This window comes from Cyrtonyx montezumae, unplaced genomic scaffold (genome assembly GCF_038088225.1).
Source record: "Cyrtonyx montezumae isolate F1298 unplaced genomic scaffold, pur_monq_1.0 scaffold_13, whole genome shotgun sequence".
Taxonomy (NCBI): Eukaryota; Metazoa; Chordata; class Aves; order Galliformes; family Odontophoridae; genus Cyrtonyx; species Cyrtonyx montezumae.
In genome coordinates this window covers 19,319,414-19,339,589 of record NW_027071859.1, presented here as the reverse complement: position 1 = coordinate 19,339,589, position 20,176 = coordinate 19,319,414, and the positions used below count along the sequence as shown (strand labels likewise).

General features: G+C 37.4%; 1 protein-coding gene across 3 annotated transcripts in view; it reads right to left on the bottom strand.

Moving 5' to 3' along the window:
• Window positions 1-20,176, bottom strand: part of DLGAP2 (DLG associated protein 2) — a 329,263-nt gene that overhangs the window by 39,127 nt on the left and 269,960 nt on the right. For all 3 annotated transcript variants that reach the window (XM_065730777.1, XM_065730778.1, XM_065730779.1), the window contains 2 exons: window positions 11,630-11,777; window positions 7,752-7,971 (listed from right to left, as the gene is read on the bottom strand). In XM_065730777.1, the coding sequence (XP_065586849.1) occupies window positions 7,752-7,971; window positions 11,630-11,777 (368 nt within the window). The remainder of the gene's footprint in view (window positions 1-7,751; window positions 7,972-11,629; window positions 11,778-20,176) is intronic.

Below are 20,176 nucleotides of genomic sequence, written 5' to 3'. Positions count from 1 at the left end.
GCATCTCAAGAGGCTTTTCATATGGAAGAAATAGAGAATTTGGTGGAAGTAAAACTATAGATTACTATAGAATTTTTCTCTTTTACTTCTGCGTCATTCCAGCCAAACACAGATACAACATTATTTAAACAGCAAAGAACTTGCTTGGCTTCTACCTTCATGACTGTTCTTTACTAAGAAGAATTTGGGTGGCACCTGCCCATTAGGATTCTATTTTCCTGGAAAAGGCAGTTTTGCAAGTTAGGAATAATATCCCCCAGGGGAAGAACATTCATAAACAGTGAGAATTAATCAGAACATCCTCACTATGAGACAGAAAAGTAGTGAAAGCAACTGAACTAGCTTCCCTAAAGGTCTGAAAATACATTTGGAAATTGCGTTACTAGCGAATGGGCATTCTACAAGTGGGACCCAAAGGAAACAAGACCTGTCCTACCATACAGGGATTATTGTGCTTCACACACAGCCTGTAGAGGTCCTTGTATCTTCACTAGGACCCACAGGAGAGGAATTCTCTGGTGGCAGCACAATGATTTTTGGAAGATTGTGTGTACTGCGAAGAAGCTAGAACACAGCTTGCATCTCTGCTGTACTGAAAACATAACAAAGCTGAGGGCCATTTTGTCAGCAAGCTGTCTGGTCAAATTCCAGGCAGTTATGCTTAATTAAATTAACTAATGGACCAAAACCTCTGATGGATGAAATATTGCATGCAAGCTAGTAAAAATTCAGATGTCAGAATTGAAAATGACCTCTCCACAGCCAGCACTGAAAACAGTGTATTTCCAGTGCACATCATTATGGCTCCTGACATACAGACCTTTAATAAAACCCAGGACTGAACATATGTCAAGCTTCTGAGATGAATCCTTAGAGGTAACTTTTTTCATTCACTGAGGTATGTAGGAGAATTGCTACCAGGTGAAGGGTCCTGCCTTCCATTTACTACAAGTAAAAGGAAACAGTACAAATATTTCAGCTGGTGAAAGCTCGCCCATCCTGCAAGCTTCCCCCAGCTGCCCAAGCACGTAGGACAAAACCTCCTGCCAGCATCAAGCTAAATAGATGGGCTGAGATTCACCTCTGTCACTGTTAGCTTCTATGTCAGAAAGGCTTCAAAAACCTGAGAAGTGAATCACCTCCCTTGTATGATAATTTTTTGTTTCTTTCCCACTCTGTTTTTTTTTCCTTCTCTTATAATCTCATTCAGAAAATGAAGCTGAGAAAACTCTTTTAAAATTCATCCCACAGAACAGCTTTGAAGCCAAATTCTGCCAAGAAAGAGGACATGGGTGTCCTTTTTAATAAAAGAAGAACCAGCTGTCTGGCAAAATCTAATAGGCTATGGAGGAATTATGTCAAGCACAGAACAGCAGGAGCAAGGGAAAGGCAGTCATTACACATTTTTTAAACTAACCATAAATGCAAGACAGGGACCTAATTTTTAATCTTTGCCTCTGCAGATCATCTGTACCAAGGAGAACGAGAATTATAAAAAGCTGCTGGCTACTTCTCCAACTGTTTTCATGCCCCATCAGCCTGAAGAGGCCAGGCAGCCCTGATCAGCACAACTTTTCTCCAGTCTCAGGAAATCCCATAGTTAGGAAGAGTTGCAGCGGCCACTTGGACATCCACTGTTGAACTTCTCAAACTGAAAACCTTGAGTCACCTTCATCTCAGCGACTCCATAGGGCACTTTCAAAATGAAGAGCTGCTATTAAATAGCAGTGCCAGCACAGTATCAGAACTCCAATATATTTAAGAGAATTAAAGACTAATTATTCTCCTAGATACACCCAGAGCAATTAAAATGATGTGTGCATATGCAAGTGTACAACTGGGCTCATTCTTTATTAGTATAAGATTTATTCTTACACTATAGGCACACAAGTTGGCACAGCATCAAAGCATTAACTCAGGATCCTCAAGTGCTCCCACAGATATAGGGTATTTCTCCTGCAGAGAATTTGAGTGCCAGATAATTCCATTGGGTCCTAACAGTAATTAAACAAAGTCAATAGGCAAATTATAATTGAGAAAACAGTGTTCTATATCTTTTTTTGGAATTACAGTTTTGTGTGGTTTCAGATATACCTTTTGTGGACACCACTGCAAGCTATTACTTAGCAAAGGATGTCTTTGCCATTCCTAAGTGTCTCAGTGTTTATTTCTATTCACAGTATAAAGAAAACAAATTGTGAACATGGTAACTCATGCACGTTATTCCCCATAGGCTAGGTTTTCCGAGACAGTACACTAGGTTAAGATCTAAGCAGTTACGTGAATGAAGCATTGAATTCTTGAGAAAATTAAAAGAAAAAAACCACCTATGAATTTACTGATCATAACAAGCTTTTCTTGTTGGAACGGAAAAGTGCAATTTGAATATATATGGATAGTACTTGAGGATAGAGTATGCTGTCTGCAGCAGTACTGCAATAAGTTATCGCTGCCCAGTCAAAAGCATTGTGCCATGGAATCCCAGACTGGCTGAGGTTGGCAGAGATCTTTGGGTCCATCTGTCCCAGTGTATGCTCAAGCAGGGAATCCCAGAGCAGGATGCCCAGAACCACATCCAGGCAGCTTTTGAAGAGCTCTATGAAGGGAGACATCACAACCTACTGGGCAACCTGCTCCAGCAATTGGTCATTCTCAGAGTAAAGACTTTCCTAACAGTCAAATGGAGCTTCTTGTGTTTCAGTTTGTATGCCTACTGTTTCTTGTCCTGTGACTGGGAACCACTGAAGAGAGTCTCTTTACACTCTACCTTCAGACACTTATCAATTTATTTATGATACCCTCTGAACCTCTTCTTCTCCAGGCAGAACAGTCCCAGCATTCTCAGCCTTTCCTCATAGGAGAGATGATCCTATGAGCAGTAGCTCCATGATAGTAGCTCCGTAACTTGAGCTATTGCCTGCACTCAGTATCCTCATCTCTTTGAGAAATAAAACCAAACAACTGTAAGTGCTGTCATTAGTGTTAAGACAGCAACCAGAGAATCATCCTTTTGGGCTCTGTAGGAGCAACAGCGCTATGAAACAATATAACCTCTAAATGAATTATCGCATCCTCGTGCCTGTATGCTTGTAGGTATGTGACTATGCAATCTCTTTAGTGACAATGAGCATTTTGTGGCTCAATATCAAACAGGCACTATAAGAAATTCACCCTGCAAAGTCCCTTATTTCAAAAATGGAAAGCTGAAAATAGCTTTAAGCCAGGAGAAAAGAAACCTGCAATTCCTCAGGCATTCTAAGCAATGGTATGAGTTGTAATTGAAAACTCCCTCATGCAATGTGACCTTGTTTGAATTAATTGGGTTTTGGAATTACTGCTCAATAGTTCAGTAATTGTGGAATTCTCTTACGTTTACTCATTGCCAAGCAGAGTTCTACTGGCTCACAACAGCAAAATGTACAAAAGTGCCATTCCTTCAGTAAGCCCTCGTTTAATAGCATGAATTAGCTGAAAGGGGGGTACACATACAACTGATCAGAAAGGTTTTTATAATGCTACATTTTTGAGAGAAATGAGGTAAGTCATTGAAATGGAGTGTGCTGGTCACTTAGGGCAAGATTTCCGATCTGCTTGTAGTACTTCAATTCCAGCATATACAATACGTATAGAGTCTTCTTTTGAAGCTGTCTCACTTTGTTTATAAAAGCAATATTCACTGAGCAGATATCCCACCTGGGAGATGGGCATCCTGAGAACCGAGCTAGAGATGCAATGTCTCTCCAATGAAGACGGAATACTTTATGCTACATATAATAACACTAGCAGGAGAAACTTAGTATGCCCTCCACATTTGAATATCCAATAATCTGGTGTTCAGGATGTCTATCTGAATGGCCAGGGTGTGAATTCAAACTTACTCTCTGAAATTTCTCCTCTGACTGGAATTTCAGTATGTGCTAGTTCACTACAGAAGATCCAAACTGGTAGCTCCAGTGTTATTCCAACTCAGTATTTCAGCATTCGTGGCAAAACCAATCAAAATTAACAGGAAGAATGGAGCAAACCTTCAGAAATATTCTGTAGCATATAGAGTGTGTCATATACAGGACTATCCCTACATATAGGATGTTACAAAAATAAGGTGACCTTCTCAGGTGAAGTGGAAACAGAGAGCAGTTAAGATTTTCCACATCTCCTTGTTAGCCATCATTTCCTACAGCAATCCAGTGTTGTACAAGGGTATTTGAATTACTTTTCAGTGAAATGGATACTGCTAAGTGGGATAAAGAGCCCTGTGGTGCAGCTCCCAGCTAGCAGGCTCTGATTCTCAAGAGGAGTACACTGCTAGCACTCACTTATGAACCAAGCTGGTGATACTGCTCTGGTCATAGAATTGCCAAGATTGGAATAGATCTCCACAATCATTCAATACTACTGTCAACCCACCACCAATATTTCCCCACTAAATCATGTCCCTTAAAATGCCCCATGGTCCTACAGGTCACTCCTGCACCTCCCCACAGCACTCTGCTTCACCAGCCAGACATCACCAGTAAGGAGCCTTGAAGATGGCAGGGCACTGTGTCTGTACGTACATCCAGATATACCTACTCAGCAGAGAACTCAGCTGGTACTACCTGAAAAGCAATTCAGATCTTATGCTCTCCTGAAAAGTGAAGCATGTCTTGCAAGAACAATATGTAAGGCAGTAGTAGTTAGGATGACTCCTGCACTTTGTGGCTTCCCATTCAGGAAATTAGATGTTGTCTGTAATGGAGGGATGAGGTGGGAGGCAGTAGCAGCTGGAGCTGTATTTTCTCAGCTGTGCATCTGACAGCTGCGACTGGATTCAGTTCAGAGACTGAAAAGATACTCTGTCATTCGGGGCTTTTAACATGAAGTCTTTTTTACCAAGTTCATTATCTCTTTACAAAATGAGACAGGATAGACAGAAATGCTCTAATCACAGAGAAAGATGATGAGCCTCTGCAAGGGTCACATGGAGCCCAGTTCCAGCTTCCAGAATGCTTCCAGCACTGGCTGCCCCACGGCATTGTCTCTTGCCTGGTTCATTTACCCCTAGTGCAACAGGTAGTGAGTGCTCTATGCCTTGTCACTCACTCTCCTGTAGAGTTCCATATACAGCTACGATACGTGGGTCTGTGTAAAAGTCATGTACTCATCATTTGATACTAACAATGAACCATCTGGTTTTCTCTGGAAAGTTGTACACACTTAAGAAGAACTATTGGTAATTCTTTTTCCACCTAGGAGCAAACCTTCTTAACAGAGCCCACTCATAATATCCCACATCATATTCATTATAGTTGCAACCTTTCCACTTTCTGGAAGCAATTCAAGCACCTAGGAAAATTTTAAGAAAATGTATGTTGTAAATATAGATTCCATAGGTTTATATTTGAGCTCATAGATCAAATGTTACTTATTTTTTTTAGATTTACATTTTTAGTTACATGAATTAATTTTTAGCTATGCCTGGGTGTTATGATTTGATTGCTTTACAACGTTGATAAGAGGCAGTCATGACCTATATCACTAAAATTTCAAGGAATAATTAAATTGCATTGCCTGTCAATTTGCTAAGAAATTGCTTTAGTTTCTTTGCCAAGAAGTGTCTGTAACATCAGAAGCTAAAAAGGAATTAATGCAATGTAATTTTTCTGAGCATTCAAAAGATGAATTGGAATTGAAAACTGATGCGAAACTTTGACCCTTTTGACATTTATTTGAATTAAGCTTGTATAAACATTAAATATCTGATAGTGCCATTTTCATATTCCAGGCAACCGCTTCTTATGCAATTTTCAGAGAGGAGTGGAGAACTACAAGAGTTCTTGAATTTTAGTAATAACAGGAAATACAGCATATCCCTCTGATGTGGCAAGGGCTGAAGAGAGAAATATGGAAGAGTTTACCACCAGGGTTTTGTAAAGCAAGAACTTATTTGGCAACTGAAAATTTCAATTAATAGTGAATCACATAATCCTTACTCTTCTTTGAAATCAGATAAATATTTCTAATTCAAATATTTACTTATCAAAGAAGCTGAGGACAGTGGTGCAGAAATAATAATCTGAATACAGAACCACACGCAGAACTGTATACAGTTCACGGGCTTCAAAAGAGTTTTGGCATGGGAATGCATCTCAAATCATCCTTATTTTTCAGATCTTTTTTTCTTCTCAATGTCAATATCACTCCAGCACAACAAGGGAGAAAGATTAAATATTTGGGCAAGAAAATCCATCTGATAAGTCATTCCCAAAATGAGACAAAAGCTATGAGTGAAATGAAGGTTATAGATTTCAAAACCTCATTATTTAGCCAGCAGACTGCTAATCAATGCTAAACATTTTTCATAAGTATGAAAACTGCAGGATGAAAACATGTTTATTGCCTAATCTAGTTATTTTCCCAAACATATTCTATTATTCATCTTTGTTAATCCTAAGAGAATAATTTCATTTCAGCTGAGAATTTTAGGCTTATCTGGTATATATATTCAAGACAGCTTAGGTGAAAACCAATTATCTTGGTAACCAAAATAATTCTGTAAATATTCCAGCTCTGTAAGTGCAAAATAAGTATTTCGTACTGTCCTTTGCCATAGAAGGTTTTTTTTTTTTGTAAAATAATCACACATTACTGTAAGACAAAGATGAAACATTAGTCCCTTGGGTACCAGTAGAGTCTCCTTTTATATCATGATAGCATCTCTATTAAACAAGGGACAGAAACATCCCTAGAGGTATCACTGTAAGCCACAGCTCCTAATTTTATGTGAAGTTATATACAGAAATCAAAATGCTATGCTGAAGATAAAATAACATGTCATACTACTCCTGGAATACAAATTTCTGTTATTCAACCTTAATTTACTTCCTCCTAATGATCTGTTATGCAACATGCATGTCAAGCAAATAATTTCAAAAGTATTTCTGCTTGATACATTTTGAGCTATGTTCTTACAATCCATAGATGAGCAGCCTGCACTGCAATTTAATAGTATGTTGTAAGGTCTATATCATGATTAGGAATGGCCACTAACATATTTGGAAACACAAAAGTAAATTTGAATCAGTTAGCAAAGAGTATGTATTATGTGTATTTCTCATAGATTTTTAGTTGTTTTCCTTCTTTTCTTGCAAACATTTGTCTACCAATACTAAACACTGATATTCTAAAATGAATACAGCTATCCTGTTTGCTGAGTAACTTATAAGATAAAAGAAAGGTTCTACAAGAATATAAAGATTCTGAATGTGAATGATACAGCAACAAATGCTAATGGTTACTGAAGACATCAGTTGTATGATTGAGTGTATTGATACAACTGGTAATATCTTTAAATGGTATGTTAATTGCCTCTAAGTCATTTAGACCTAATATTTAAAATGTTGCTTCTATTTTTCTTTTGGTACTTAATGTATCTAAACTAAGGTTCTTATAATTGATCTCTCTTATACTTGTTGATATATAAATATGCAAATGATGTTTTTGTATATACAATTTTATATTTGTACTTGAAAAATAAATGAAATAGAGGTTTGAAATTCCTCTCTATTGTATAATGCACATAGAAACTTCCCCAGAAGGAGCTTATTCCAAGCTGCAGCCACAGAAGTACAGTGTTAAAAAACCAACAATTCTGGTATCAGACAACATCACTACACAGGAAAGTTATTTCCAGTGACAAATATCCTCTCACAAAACAAGACCACATATTTTTACATGCAGGATAGTGGAAGGGTCAGTGTAGATTTGCTTACCTGTGGTTGACCTGATAGTTGAGGTGATGTTTGAAGATGCCATCGCAGGTATACATTCATCATCTTGGGAATAGCCTGCCTGAATGGCACGCAAGTAACTGTGGCTTCTTGTTCGGAAACATCCAGGGAGGTCAAGGGCATCCATTGCCTGAGCTTCAACTTCACTAAACACTGATTCACACACCGATTCAAATTGCCCATTAACCTCTGCTTCACTCATCTGAATAAACAACAACAATGCATTTGATTTTTGACTTGCTTTTTTGTGATCATCACGGCCTCAACATCTCAAATGGACACCTGTACATTGATGAAGAACTGTTTTAGCAAATAGTTAAAATTTGGTAATCCCTTCTGATCACATTTACATTTTTATAACTTATATCAGCTGTTTATATGTATATAATAAGCACATCACACATGCCATACAATTAATTTTACATTTAGTACCTTTTGTCATATTCAGAAGATTATCATACATGTTTTAATGGTAACCAACAAATAGAAGATCATTATGGGCTGACAGAAATTGATGTTCATGAGTGTTGGGCCAGATAATCCCATCCAACCTCTACAATTCTGTGATTTTGTCAGCAGCAATGAACAGAAATTAGCTACACTAATATTAGTTCTAAAAAAGTGAGAGTGGATTGCCTGGGCTCCTCACTTATCAGCAGTTCCACATCATGTGGACCTGCTGCACAGGTTGTTCTCTTCCTCTCATTATGAAGGGCCATATCTCATACTTAAAGGTCTGTGAGTTCAGAGAATTACTGCATCTAGTTGTGCTCAGTGCATGGGAAAGAATACCCATTCTTCAAAATAGTGCAGAAAATGGCCAGGTAAGAAAGTAATGCTCGGACCAGCTTCATGCGAGAAAGGCCCTAAACTCTCATTTCTTAGTTACTTGTTTGACATCTGAACACTGTGTAAAAATGAGATGCAGCCACAAACACTATCTTTCCTTTAGAAGCATTATTTTAAGTCTGACAATTCCATCAGAATGCTTGTGGAGGAAGCCTGCATCAGAGCACACCAGAGGTGCCACGGACACCACCTACCAGGCTGGCCTTTGTGGAGGTCATCACCCTCCAGATCCTCTCAGGGCTTGGATGGGCCCCTCTCAGGGCTTGGATAGAAGTCAGCATGACCCAGCAGGTTGGGCATGATACGAAACTGAACTTTTTAGGTAGCTTTCATGATTAAAGGTTTAGAAAGGCTTCCCGGGACATGGGAAGCTCTTTGTAGGAAACTGTATATTGAGTTGTGAAAATGAGTGCCGAATTACTGCCTAGATCATTTTAAACCAATTTTCTCAAGTCAGTCCAGACCATCTCTAACTGCGAATAATTTGAAATTTTTATCAAAACCAGATAGGAAGCTAAACACTAGACTGTCACGCCTCCTGGCATGTCCTCCTGAAAGTAAATTTTTAAAAAGAGAGTGCTAGAAATCAGAATCAGTATGAATACAAGGTAAAATTAGTCGTGTCACTAAACAGCACACCTAGTTGATATTACTTTTTCTATATGGGTGACAAGAGTATTTTCATTATTACTGTTCCTAGCACATTATTCAAATAGAGTGAGTGCAAATGTTTCAAATGTTTTAGGATTTTGATTAAGTAAATGGAAATTTCATACAGAACTTCTGATGATAATGAATAACTGATATTTTAATTTCATGTAAGACATTTGGGCTACTAAATCTTCTCTGAAAGAAATTAGATTACCCTTCATTGAATTTGTTTCTAATAAAGTTAAGTAGCCTAATGCAATCTCAAGAAGATTGAAAAAAAATCTTACACTGAAATATTTTGCGTACATCACTGATCATGAAAGTTATGGTAATGTAGTCCATAAACTCATTCAGTCTTAAACACTTCTTTCACACTAAGGTCACTAACAGTGGAAAAATTAAAAGTTTTAAAACTTAAATTAGAAATGTAAGCTATGGAATCCAGCATCTTACTTGGCTGCATCCTTGGTCAAGAGTGACGATAAATAAATAAATAAATAAATAAAGGATCTAATGAAAAAGGACATTAGAAATATCACAAATCATACAGACTGCTATAATGTAGATGGGACAACAAGGTGATAGTGTCATAGAAAAGGAACTGAAGGAGGCAAAGGTTCAAAACTTGTTATTTTAATGCATTTACTTCATGTAGTACTTACTAAATGCTTTTATTACTGATCTGGAAACAGAGAGTAAGGTAGAAAGTACGTTTTTGGCACAAAATTACGTGGGTTATTGAAAACTGAAAAAGAAAGAATTATATCATACAGGACTTGGTTAATTTGCCCAATTGAGCAGTATAACTGCAAATTAAATCTGCTGTGGACATCTTCCCAGGTGATGTGCATTGGAACGAAGGATGTGAACCTCTACAGAAACCAGCTAGTCATTGCAGACAGCTCAGTGAACATCTCTATGCAGAGAGATGGTCAGAAAGGCAGAAGACATCAGAGTATTTCTATATTATAGCATTATGTTAGTGACAGACAGCCTCACTTTGCTATGAATGCAATATCTTTTTTTTTCTCTTTATCCTTAAAAAAAAACAAAGTTTAATAAACATAGAAAATAACAAAATCAGGGTAATGAAAACCAAGGCATGAAAATGATGGGGACAGGTTTCACAAGGGAGCTATGAAAAGAAAAAGGGTTTGGAAAATGACTGACTGTTTCTAATGCTGATGCATGCTATACAAGATTATAGTTAGATTTATCCCACATAAATTAAGAACTTGACTGAAGGGCATTATTCAGGCAGCTACTACCTCCCAGCGCTCTACTGTCTGGAGACTGACAAGCACTTCCGGAGGGCTCTCAGACCACTTAGGTTGTGCACTGTCCTGGAAGAAACTCTTTCACTCCATTAACTTCAGAGGAAGGTCTAGTTGTTGCCTCAGTTAAAAGCCTCAAGTAAGATGATCTGAATCCAGGCCTGAATAGTCATGCAGTACAAATTGAATGTGAATGAGTACAAAAATTGCTTTAAAAGACATATATTTTCTTAATTTGCATTGCACATAATTAGCTACTATACCCTTAGGTGCACCATGAAATGCTCAAAGAAAATTAAATACATATCTGAAAAGTGGGCAGGGTCCTACTCTCATGAAGCAGCACAGTGAAGAAATGTCACAACCAAAGAACATGTATCAGATTGTATAATCACATTGTATAATCAGTATACAATCAGAAATTGTATGTAAAGTACTATGTTAAACGGAATATCCACATACTCTATAAGGCTGTTTGTACTTCAGGCCTGATTCAGATCTCACTTCATCATGAGTTAGTACTAAATTACAAATCTAAAACCAGCAGGATGGAAAAATGTCGCCTTTCAGAAGTTCTTGTACATAGAATAATTGATGGGACTTATTCTCTGACCCAAGAAGAATGAAGGGATTAAATTAAAAGATGAATCACTGCTCCTTTGGAGCATAATTATTTTAATCAATATTTTAATCTGGCAACCTACATTTACTGAAATCAGAGTGGTATTTTCAGAGGACAAGCTTTGTAGGAGTGTGTCTTTTGTGATATCTGCATCTTCTTAAGTATTTAATACATACTAAAGCTGAAAATACCAGTACTTTTTTTTTTTTCCTTCCTGAAAAAAAAAAAAAGGAAAATATTGTTGTGTGTTATGGTGTCCCTTTGCTTCTAGCATTGAATATTTTTGTTGAAATTAAGAACAAGGGTAACATTCTTCAGAATCGAATTACTTCAACAGTCCATATCCTTGGTTTGATATTAGTTAAATCAAACAACCAAACAAAAAACAACTACAACCATCCACTAGTAACAACTCTTGCATCTGTGATTAACTTAAAAGAAAAGTTAAAACAAGAATTTCCCACCTGACTAACACAGCTGGCCTGACTGAGTGTGCTCACTGCTCTCATATAGCTCTGATTCCTTGAGCGAAACTTTGGGGAATTGTAGTTTGCAGAGGGATCCAGGTTGTGACCCCCAGGCACGTCACTTGCAGTTTGAAGGTAGCTCTGACTACAAAGGAAACAGGAAGAAAAAAGGAAAGGATATAAAACTACAGATGGAATCAATTAGGATACTAAAGACAGTATTTTCTATGTGACTCACAAATCCATTCCCCAGGGTCAAAAATCTCTCTGTAAAGCATCATAGATCTGCTGTAGTGAAAGGCTTCAACATAAGCAGAGAATGTCTGCAGTTCTGCTACCTGAAATTTTAAGTATCTTTGCTGTATTTAAACATCATCAATCAATCCTCCCGACTATTAACACTGAACTTTACTCAAAGAGAACGTGCAGGTCATCTGAAACAAGAAACATAACTAAAGCATAAACCAAAGTAACAAAAAATATCTCCTTGTAGATAACAAAATCTGTTATTTGTTATCTATTCTTCGTCAAGTTGTTAGGCATCAAGTGACCTATTATCTTTTTACCAAAGATCAAACTATCTTGTGTTCCGTAAAAAGATTAGTAAGGTACGTGGAGCACCTGCATAGAGCTCTAGAAATGCTGTTATTGCAACTCATGTCCCAGTTTAGAGGAACTGGAACCTTAACACCATACTGAGCACCTTCAATATGCTTTCACTACAAGGCCGTGTTAGTCTTCATGTTATATATCAAATATATTGATTAGCTATCATTCCAGGAACGTAAAAGAAGCATAAGAAAAGAACTGTATTTTGCTTTGAATACAGAATTTTTAAATTTAAAAGTGATGAACCACATCTATCAGAGTTCTCAGAACCTCTAAAAAGCCATACTTTAGGACTCGTGTTTCACTTCTCTTTAAACAGCAGTGCACAAATTAATGATTATTTCAGAAAATGTTGTTTTTCATGTAGTAAATAGGAAGCTCTTACAGTTATTCCTTACAGATAGTTTTAACAAAAACACAGTTTGTGAAAAATGGATTTGTGCCAGTTTCAGTATTGTCAGCGCACTTTGAGTCACTCAGTGCAGCAGTGGCTGTGATATGCGTCAGGTCTGTTGGGAATATCCCCATGGGAGGGGAAGTTTCTGCTCTGGAAGGACCAAATGAGGCAAAGGAGAAAGCCACAGGTTCCCCTCCAGGTGCAAAGTAAGATGTAAACCATGACTTGGCTTCTTATGCTTATGAAACTTTAAGCATGACCATAGGCCAGTGCTTGAGGAAGGTCTCATCAGACTTCCTTGAGGAGAGGGCCCAGACTTGAGCAATCCATGGAGAACACTCAGGGAGGGATCTCAGGCCCTTTGTCATGGCTTTGACTAAAGCAGAAAGTAGTGCTGAGTTCCAGCTGCCTGTGTGGCCACTTCCTTTGATGTCAGACATGTGAGATGACTCAATGTCCCTCACATCACCAGCTGCAAGAACAGATGGGATGTACAGACCTCCTGACCTTACACTTATGAGATTTACTGTCAAGCACTTCCATGTGTCATTCCTGCCTTGAACATCTCAGGTTCAATGCAGACAGCTTTACATTCTCAGTGCAGCTTCTCTAAGATGGGCTGCCTGTTTTTTCTTGTTTGGTGAAAAAGAAAATGTCATTTTATTTATTTATTTAAATCTTCATGCAAGGCAGGCTTTACTTTCTGAATTCATGAGACATTTCCCTGGAAGCGATACAGTTTCTACTTCCAGCTTTTGTTTGATGCCTTCTATAGGATATCTCATTAACCTCAAGATAGAGGTAAACCATGTAGAAACTATGCTATATCTGTTGAATCAAAATGAGAATGCATGAGACTGATGCAGGCACCTGAACATAGGCTAATTAAATCATTACAGTCAAAGTGATTTGCAGATTAAAGCAGCTCTCTGATAGTGGGTCTAATTTGGTTTTAGATTATGAAATCAGGAACTGTTCTCACTTTTTTTGTTCCCATAGGTGTGAAGACAAATACAATAGATGAGGCAAAGTGATATACAGCCTACCTATCTATACTGAGTTGCTGGACGTGACAAAACTTCCCTTTATAAGCAGCTGGCTGATGACTGCCACCTGCTTTGTGTCATCTCAATTCTTTGCATATGCTGAACTAAATCTGCCTAGTTTTGTTTATTTAGTATTTTTCAGAACAGTTTGGTAAGTTACTTCTGGACCCTCTGCTTGTCATCAGGTGGTATCATCTTGGACTCTGAGTTCAAAAGCAGTTTTTGAAAGGGCTATTTGAGGTTTCTTTGTTAAAACATAGGCAAAATTAAGAAAAAAAAAAGAGGCTAAGTAATTAAATCATGAATTAATAAATATTTTATAAACTATTTAAAAAAAATGAATTGAACCGTCTCCTAATAACTCTCTCCTTTGCTAAGTGATGTTCAACAACACAGTATTTCATTATGAAGATACCAGCTCCTTGTGAAGTATTACTATCATTAAGTACAATCAACAATTTCTACAACAATAATTTGTGAGAAGAATAAGCCCCATATGTTATGGTACAGCTAAGCAGCTGAGTTTTGATTTATGAGTTTGGACATTATATAGTAGTTAAATAATTTTTCATTTATCAGAGGAGGGCAATTTATTCATAGGACTTTAACAAAATAAAAGAAATGTCACATATATTGGGCTGTAAAAGCAAATTCACATTCTTTCAATTAATACTTTGAACTCCTTTCTGATAAAAAGAAATGATTAATTTTCATTTTTAAGATATACATTAAATTAATCCTTTAGGATAAAAGTCTCAATGCATAATAAAAATGACACTTGTGTCATAATCATCATCCAGAATGATTTAAACTCAAAAGATACAGAGATTTTTTTTTCCCACATATTATTATCCATTCCTCAAGAAACTTTCATGCTTGTCAATAATGCTATGAAAGCAAAATCACACCACATGTGACACTGCTGAAAGCTGGCTTTCTAATGGCAGCCACTCTCTTTATAAGCTTGGGAACAAATTTCTTGCCCTTCATTTCCAAAATACCACAGCTCAATCTACTTTGATAGAAGAAAATGATTTTCTTTTATGCTCTGCAGTAGATGGTGTTATCAGCTAATGCTGATGAAGACAAGCATGTACACATGAAATGGTTTGACAGTTCATCTCTGGGACAACAAAACAAATGCACACATTAACATCAAATGGATGACTGCAAAGTTTGGTACTATGGAAAGAGAGGAAGAGGAAGAGACTAAAAGCAAAAATTAAATTGGTACGTCAGTCCACTTTCCTTGTGCTTTTCAAAACAGACAAGTTCTTAGGAATGGATTCATGGATTCCCCTTTATAAGCTTTTTTATTTTTTTTTGCCCTCAAGGGTTGCCTTCCCTTTTCTACTGGCTTCAGAGAAAGTCCACAGAAACTGGGGGGAAATCTTTTTTGGAGACATCTTTTAGCTGAAAGCAAGGTTCAAAGCCTTAACAAACTTTTAGGTATAAGGCAGTCCCATGTACTGACCTTGCAACTCTTGACAACATCTGCTGTAAGAAGAAAGATTTAGGAGTTCCAGAGAAGATAGCCAAATTAGCAACTGCACTTTCAGTACTCAGCAGATTATGTGAGAGTATTCAGGGAAGAGAAGGTACTGTATTATTACCACAGAAAGTCAACTATAGTATGGCATGCTTATCTGGGATAGCGTACCTGATAGTATGTCTGATAGCATATTTCATATATATCACCCTGATATAGAGTGAGCAAGGAAGAAGTTAGACTGCATATTTCAACAGAAAGAAAAAAAAGTAGATGAAGAATAAGGGAAGAGACAGTAGTCCAAAAAAGAGTACTTAGAAGTTTTTAGAAGTCTTGCATCACAGACTTTCTTTACTTACATTTCCCTAGCCTGCAAAGCCTCAGGCCTCCATACCCAGACCTCATATGCCCTGCAGCTCCTACCTGAAAGCTGCATTTTTCTCCAGCCCCCAAATTCATGTTTAGAAAAACTTACACATCCATGTCTCCTTTCTTCTTGACCAACCCAGATTCTAGTCCTTCCTGCTCCCTAGACCCCTCTCAAATCCCAGCTCACAGTTCTGTTCAAGAGCTTTCAAAACATCATCACAGAAGCCAGTACCTCTGTTACTTTAGACCTAAAAGCAACAAGGTATACTGAAAAAGAAAAAAGTAAAGAGAAGAAAAGAGAAGAGAAGAAAGGAAAACTGGAGAGGAGGGGAGGGGAGGAGAGGGGAGGAAAATAAGACCTTTTTGACTTTCAGAAAACAAATGTTCTTGTTTCCCCATCTATTGTAGCCATCTTTAAAAAGACTATGAACTGTAAAGATGTAGGAAGAAATTTAAGTTTACTTACTGTGATTAAAAAGTGTTAGGTGATATTTAGAATAGATGGAAGAGCACATCTACATCCCCTTATCTTTTTTACCCACTTATCCTATTGTAACTAAGACTTGAAAAATGTAAGAGCTATTTAGAACATGCTTTAATTCATGGAACAGTTATATAAGCTAATGCAATAACTGCAGTAAAGCATTAACTAACGGCAAGGGAAGGACACTTATTTCCTCATCATTAGCCATTTATTATTTAGCCATTTATTTCCTCTGTTAGCAGCAGTTTTAAGAGGAGTAAAATGTTTAAGTTACTTTACACTAAATAACTTCCTTTACTCTTTTCCCCGAATTCCACTGTTTTACCTAACTTCTGTTAAGTTTAAATGACTGTGCACAGTGCCTGAAACAGCCAAACAACTTCAGCATGAAGTGCTGGCTGATTTGTGTTCTCGCTGTGGTCTTTACTACAGCCCTTTGCACCACTCACTTGGTTTGTCACGTTGTGCAGCTCATGCTTTGTCATTGCTGAGCTCAGATGCTGATGTGGCTCTTTTTTTCGCAAAGCCTGTGTCATTGCTCTATGACTAGCACTTCTGCAAACTGGACTGCATCACTCAGTACCATGCAATGACTTATACAACAATTGAATATTCTGCAGAAGGGATGTGTTTTGGCCATTCAGTTAAAAAATGTCTGATATGCGTGATAGTAAAGGCATCTGATATGTACAGTAATACAGCAGTAAAGTTTTCCTTTTAGGACATCCTGAAAAGCCAGATTTACTAACGGACTTGATCTTACAGCATATGACTATGCCAGTTTTCCATGTAAAACAAACAAATTCCCTAACGTCTCCCAGCAAATTCATATTGCTAGGCAGCAGTACTCAACAGTGAAAAAAACCATGGTATATGCAACCTGAGAAAGGGTTCTAGCTCACATTTTTTCTTGTGCTTATCTACCTGTACATTTTTTACTAATGGGCGATTGATATCATATACTTTGTCATAAAACCAGTATCTTTGTTTAAGAAACATGAACATGATGCCAACAGTACAGCAAATGTGATAAATTTGTCAAGTTTATTCCTTGTCTACTCACATACTTTCAAGACAGTGATCATCCCCCAGAATGTTTGTCTTCCAGTGCACCTTGGGTCAAGGAGATAGCAAAAGTGAATCAATGTCCTCACAGGCCCTTAAAAGTTGCAGTGACAAAGTCACCTTCTGATTCTGAAAGGGCCTATCAAGTTTATTAAGAGAGAATCGGATATAGAGGAAGTCCATTTTCCATAAAATTAACTTTTGGAACCGTAATATTCTAAAATCTCACGTTCTTATTTGCATGGTCATGCCTGCATTTGTCAGAAAATCTGAGAATGAATGGGAACATTAAGGCAGGTACAATCACCTCTGTTTAAATCAGCACATGCAATTCAGAAGTATCATTCTGGGACAAAAAGATACAATTTGTAGGATTCATCTCGGGCACCTAAAAGGTAGGCGCATTAGGATTAGCATAGTAGCGTAAGTTATCAAAACCCATTTTATTGAGGGATTTGCATTTCAATGGATATTCATTCCTCTATCTGTATCTATCTTAACTATGTCTCAGTAAGTACGTGAAATAACTCATCGACCAGAATCTAATGATTAAGCTTAGCTAGCAGCACCATTGTACAGCAGCTGCGAGTCACACTGCGTCTCTGTGGATCCCTGCTGAAATCAATAGAGCTCTGCATAGGGGCACAGATGTGCCTGCCTGCAGTGCAACAGAGAACTCAGAGCATAGGCATTAAGTCTGATTCTCCCTTTGGAATAATGAAGTTATTCCAGTTCTATGAAAAACTGAAAGTACATAGAAATCTGGAGAATTTATCTGCAGAGAAGAATTTCTTTTCTAACGTTTGTCAGACTGGAGTTTCTCTTTGAACAGTGATAAGGCTGTATTTATATTAGTATTTGGGCCAAAATAAAATTGTAAGAGGCCTGTGCATTTCATCATTGACACGAAACCTTCCTTAAAAAGGAGTCTGAAAGATATCAAACATTTGACTTATTACAAGAATATGTTGGGAAAGTGTTGTGAACTGCCACTGCCCTCCATATCTACTAATCATTGGAATGAGAAAAAATTTCCTGCCAGTAAGGGGTTTTGCACTTAGTACCATATGAACCAGAATACAAGAGAAAATAACCAAGAACAGTTAAACAGTCTGATGGTTTGATCACTTGCTGCAAAAGTATAGAAGGTGTAGGCTCAAACAAGCCTGTATTCCAAAACTTGACACATGTGGATACAATAAAAAGTGTCTGGCATGGGAAACCTGAACTGAAAGGTGATAGATGTGCACATATACTTAATCGTGAAAGTCTTGTCCTGTCATCCTATGTTGAGCTTACCCCAGAGATAAGGCAGCAAACTGTTCAGCAACAAAGAAACTCAGACAGATGTTATGGCAAAAACTTAGAGGTATTTAAAGCACCACTATCAGCAGCTTAATTTAAACATGCATCTAAGTCCATTGAAGCCAACAGCTATTAAGCAAACAAGTGACTTTCTCATACTAAATTTGAGAACACTGTGAGGCTATGGAATTTCTGAAAAGAAAAAAATAAATCTAAGCAAACCATGCAGTAGAACTGGAAGAAATGAAAATATATACAATCTGTAACAACAAAAAGCACCTTATTTTTCAGATCCTCGCCTGAAGTATAGAAGAGTTTCTATACACATACTTCAGAGTTTCATTTTTTTATTAAAGCTAAAAGCTAAACAAAGAGACAAGCTGCTCTTGATTCCGGTTTTCAAATGAAATATAGAAACAACATATTCCCTGAAATCAGGAATTATTAAAAATATACATACAAAAACAAAACAGAAATATATTTATTGGGTCTGAGTATCTGCGCTTATAGGACTGGCCTAAATCTTACCACAGTTTTACCAGAATCTATCACATAATTGCATCTTTCTGACAAAAGCCTGATTTATTCCTATGAAGACTCTGCACTTTGCTCAGACCCTTAGAATTCCCTTTCTGTCCTTAATCCAGGGTAATAGGTTTCAGCCCTACAAAATAAAGCTTGTACACACTACAATAAGGCAAGAGATCTGGTTCAATTACTCCCTGGATTTCAAAAAGACACTTCTGAAAGGCAGCTTTGCTACTTCTAGGAGAACAAGGAGTCTTACACTGCTTAAGAGAATTTCCTATTATTCTGCTGAGGAAGAAAGGATAGGGACCTTCTTCTGACCCCATAAAAGATGCCTCCTAGGTAGACAGATGACTAGTTGCCCTTCATCAGCATTCCTGCTTAACCCTGTGGACTAATCTAACCCAGATCTTATTGACTGTAGCAGAGAACACTATCACTGTGCCAGTGGCCCACTGATTGCATTATTAGTTGATAAGGCTTTGTAATTAGGCCTCAAACCCTCCTCAGTAAATCTCCAATTTCACCCCTCAGAGACTCTGAGTAGATGCTAGTACACTACAGGGCCTCAGAAAGCTGTTAATGAAGTGTGTAATGAGGCTTTTTGGAGTCAGAAGATTGAGGAAAAACACAATAAGAAAAAACATAAGAAGACTGAGGAAGGAAAGAAGATTGAGGGAAAAAAAGAGAGAAATAAAAACATATAAAAGGTTAGGATTACTTTTCTAGTGATTTTTCCCATTTCTTCTATTCAAAACACACCTTAGGAACAGCTTCTAAACCATTCCTATTTAAAACATTGAAATTTACTCTTAAAAATTAGAACAAAAAAGGCTTGCCTCAGTAGTTAGCCACAATAAATACCATAGAAATATGACATATTTCTCTAGCAAGGATGTTGTATTTAAACAATTGTGAAGTTCTTTGAAGCATCCCTATTCCTTTTCTTCTGTTTTCAGTTCCAGGTGTTTTAAGTGTGCTATGATTACCATAAATGATTATAGGTGGTAAGATTATATTTTTAAATGGAGATTTCCCATTGTCTTAGGGGATCTTTTGATATTCTATGCTTCCTGCTGAGCCAATTGCTCTGGCAGTAGAGTGCTATCACATCTTGCTCTGGTCTAACCCCCCTTTATGTGTACTTTGGGATGAAAAATGGTGCCAAAACAGAGTCTGTAGAAAAGAAAATGTGCACCTGCCTTGAGTCATAGTTCAGATATTCAAGTCATCATAAATCAGTACAAGCACA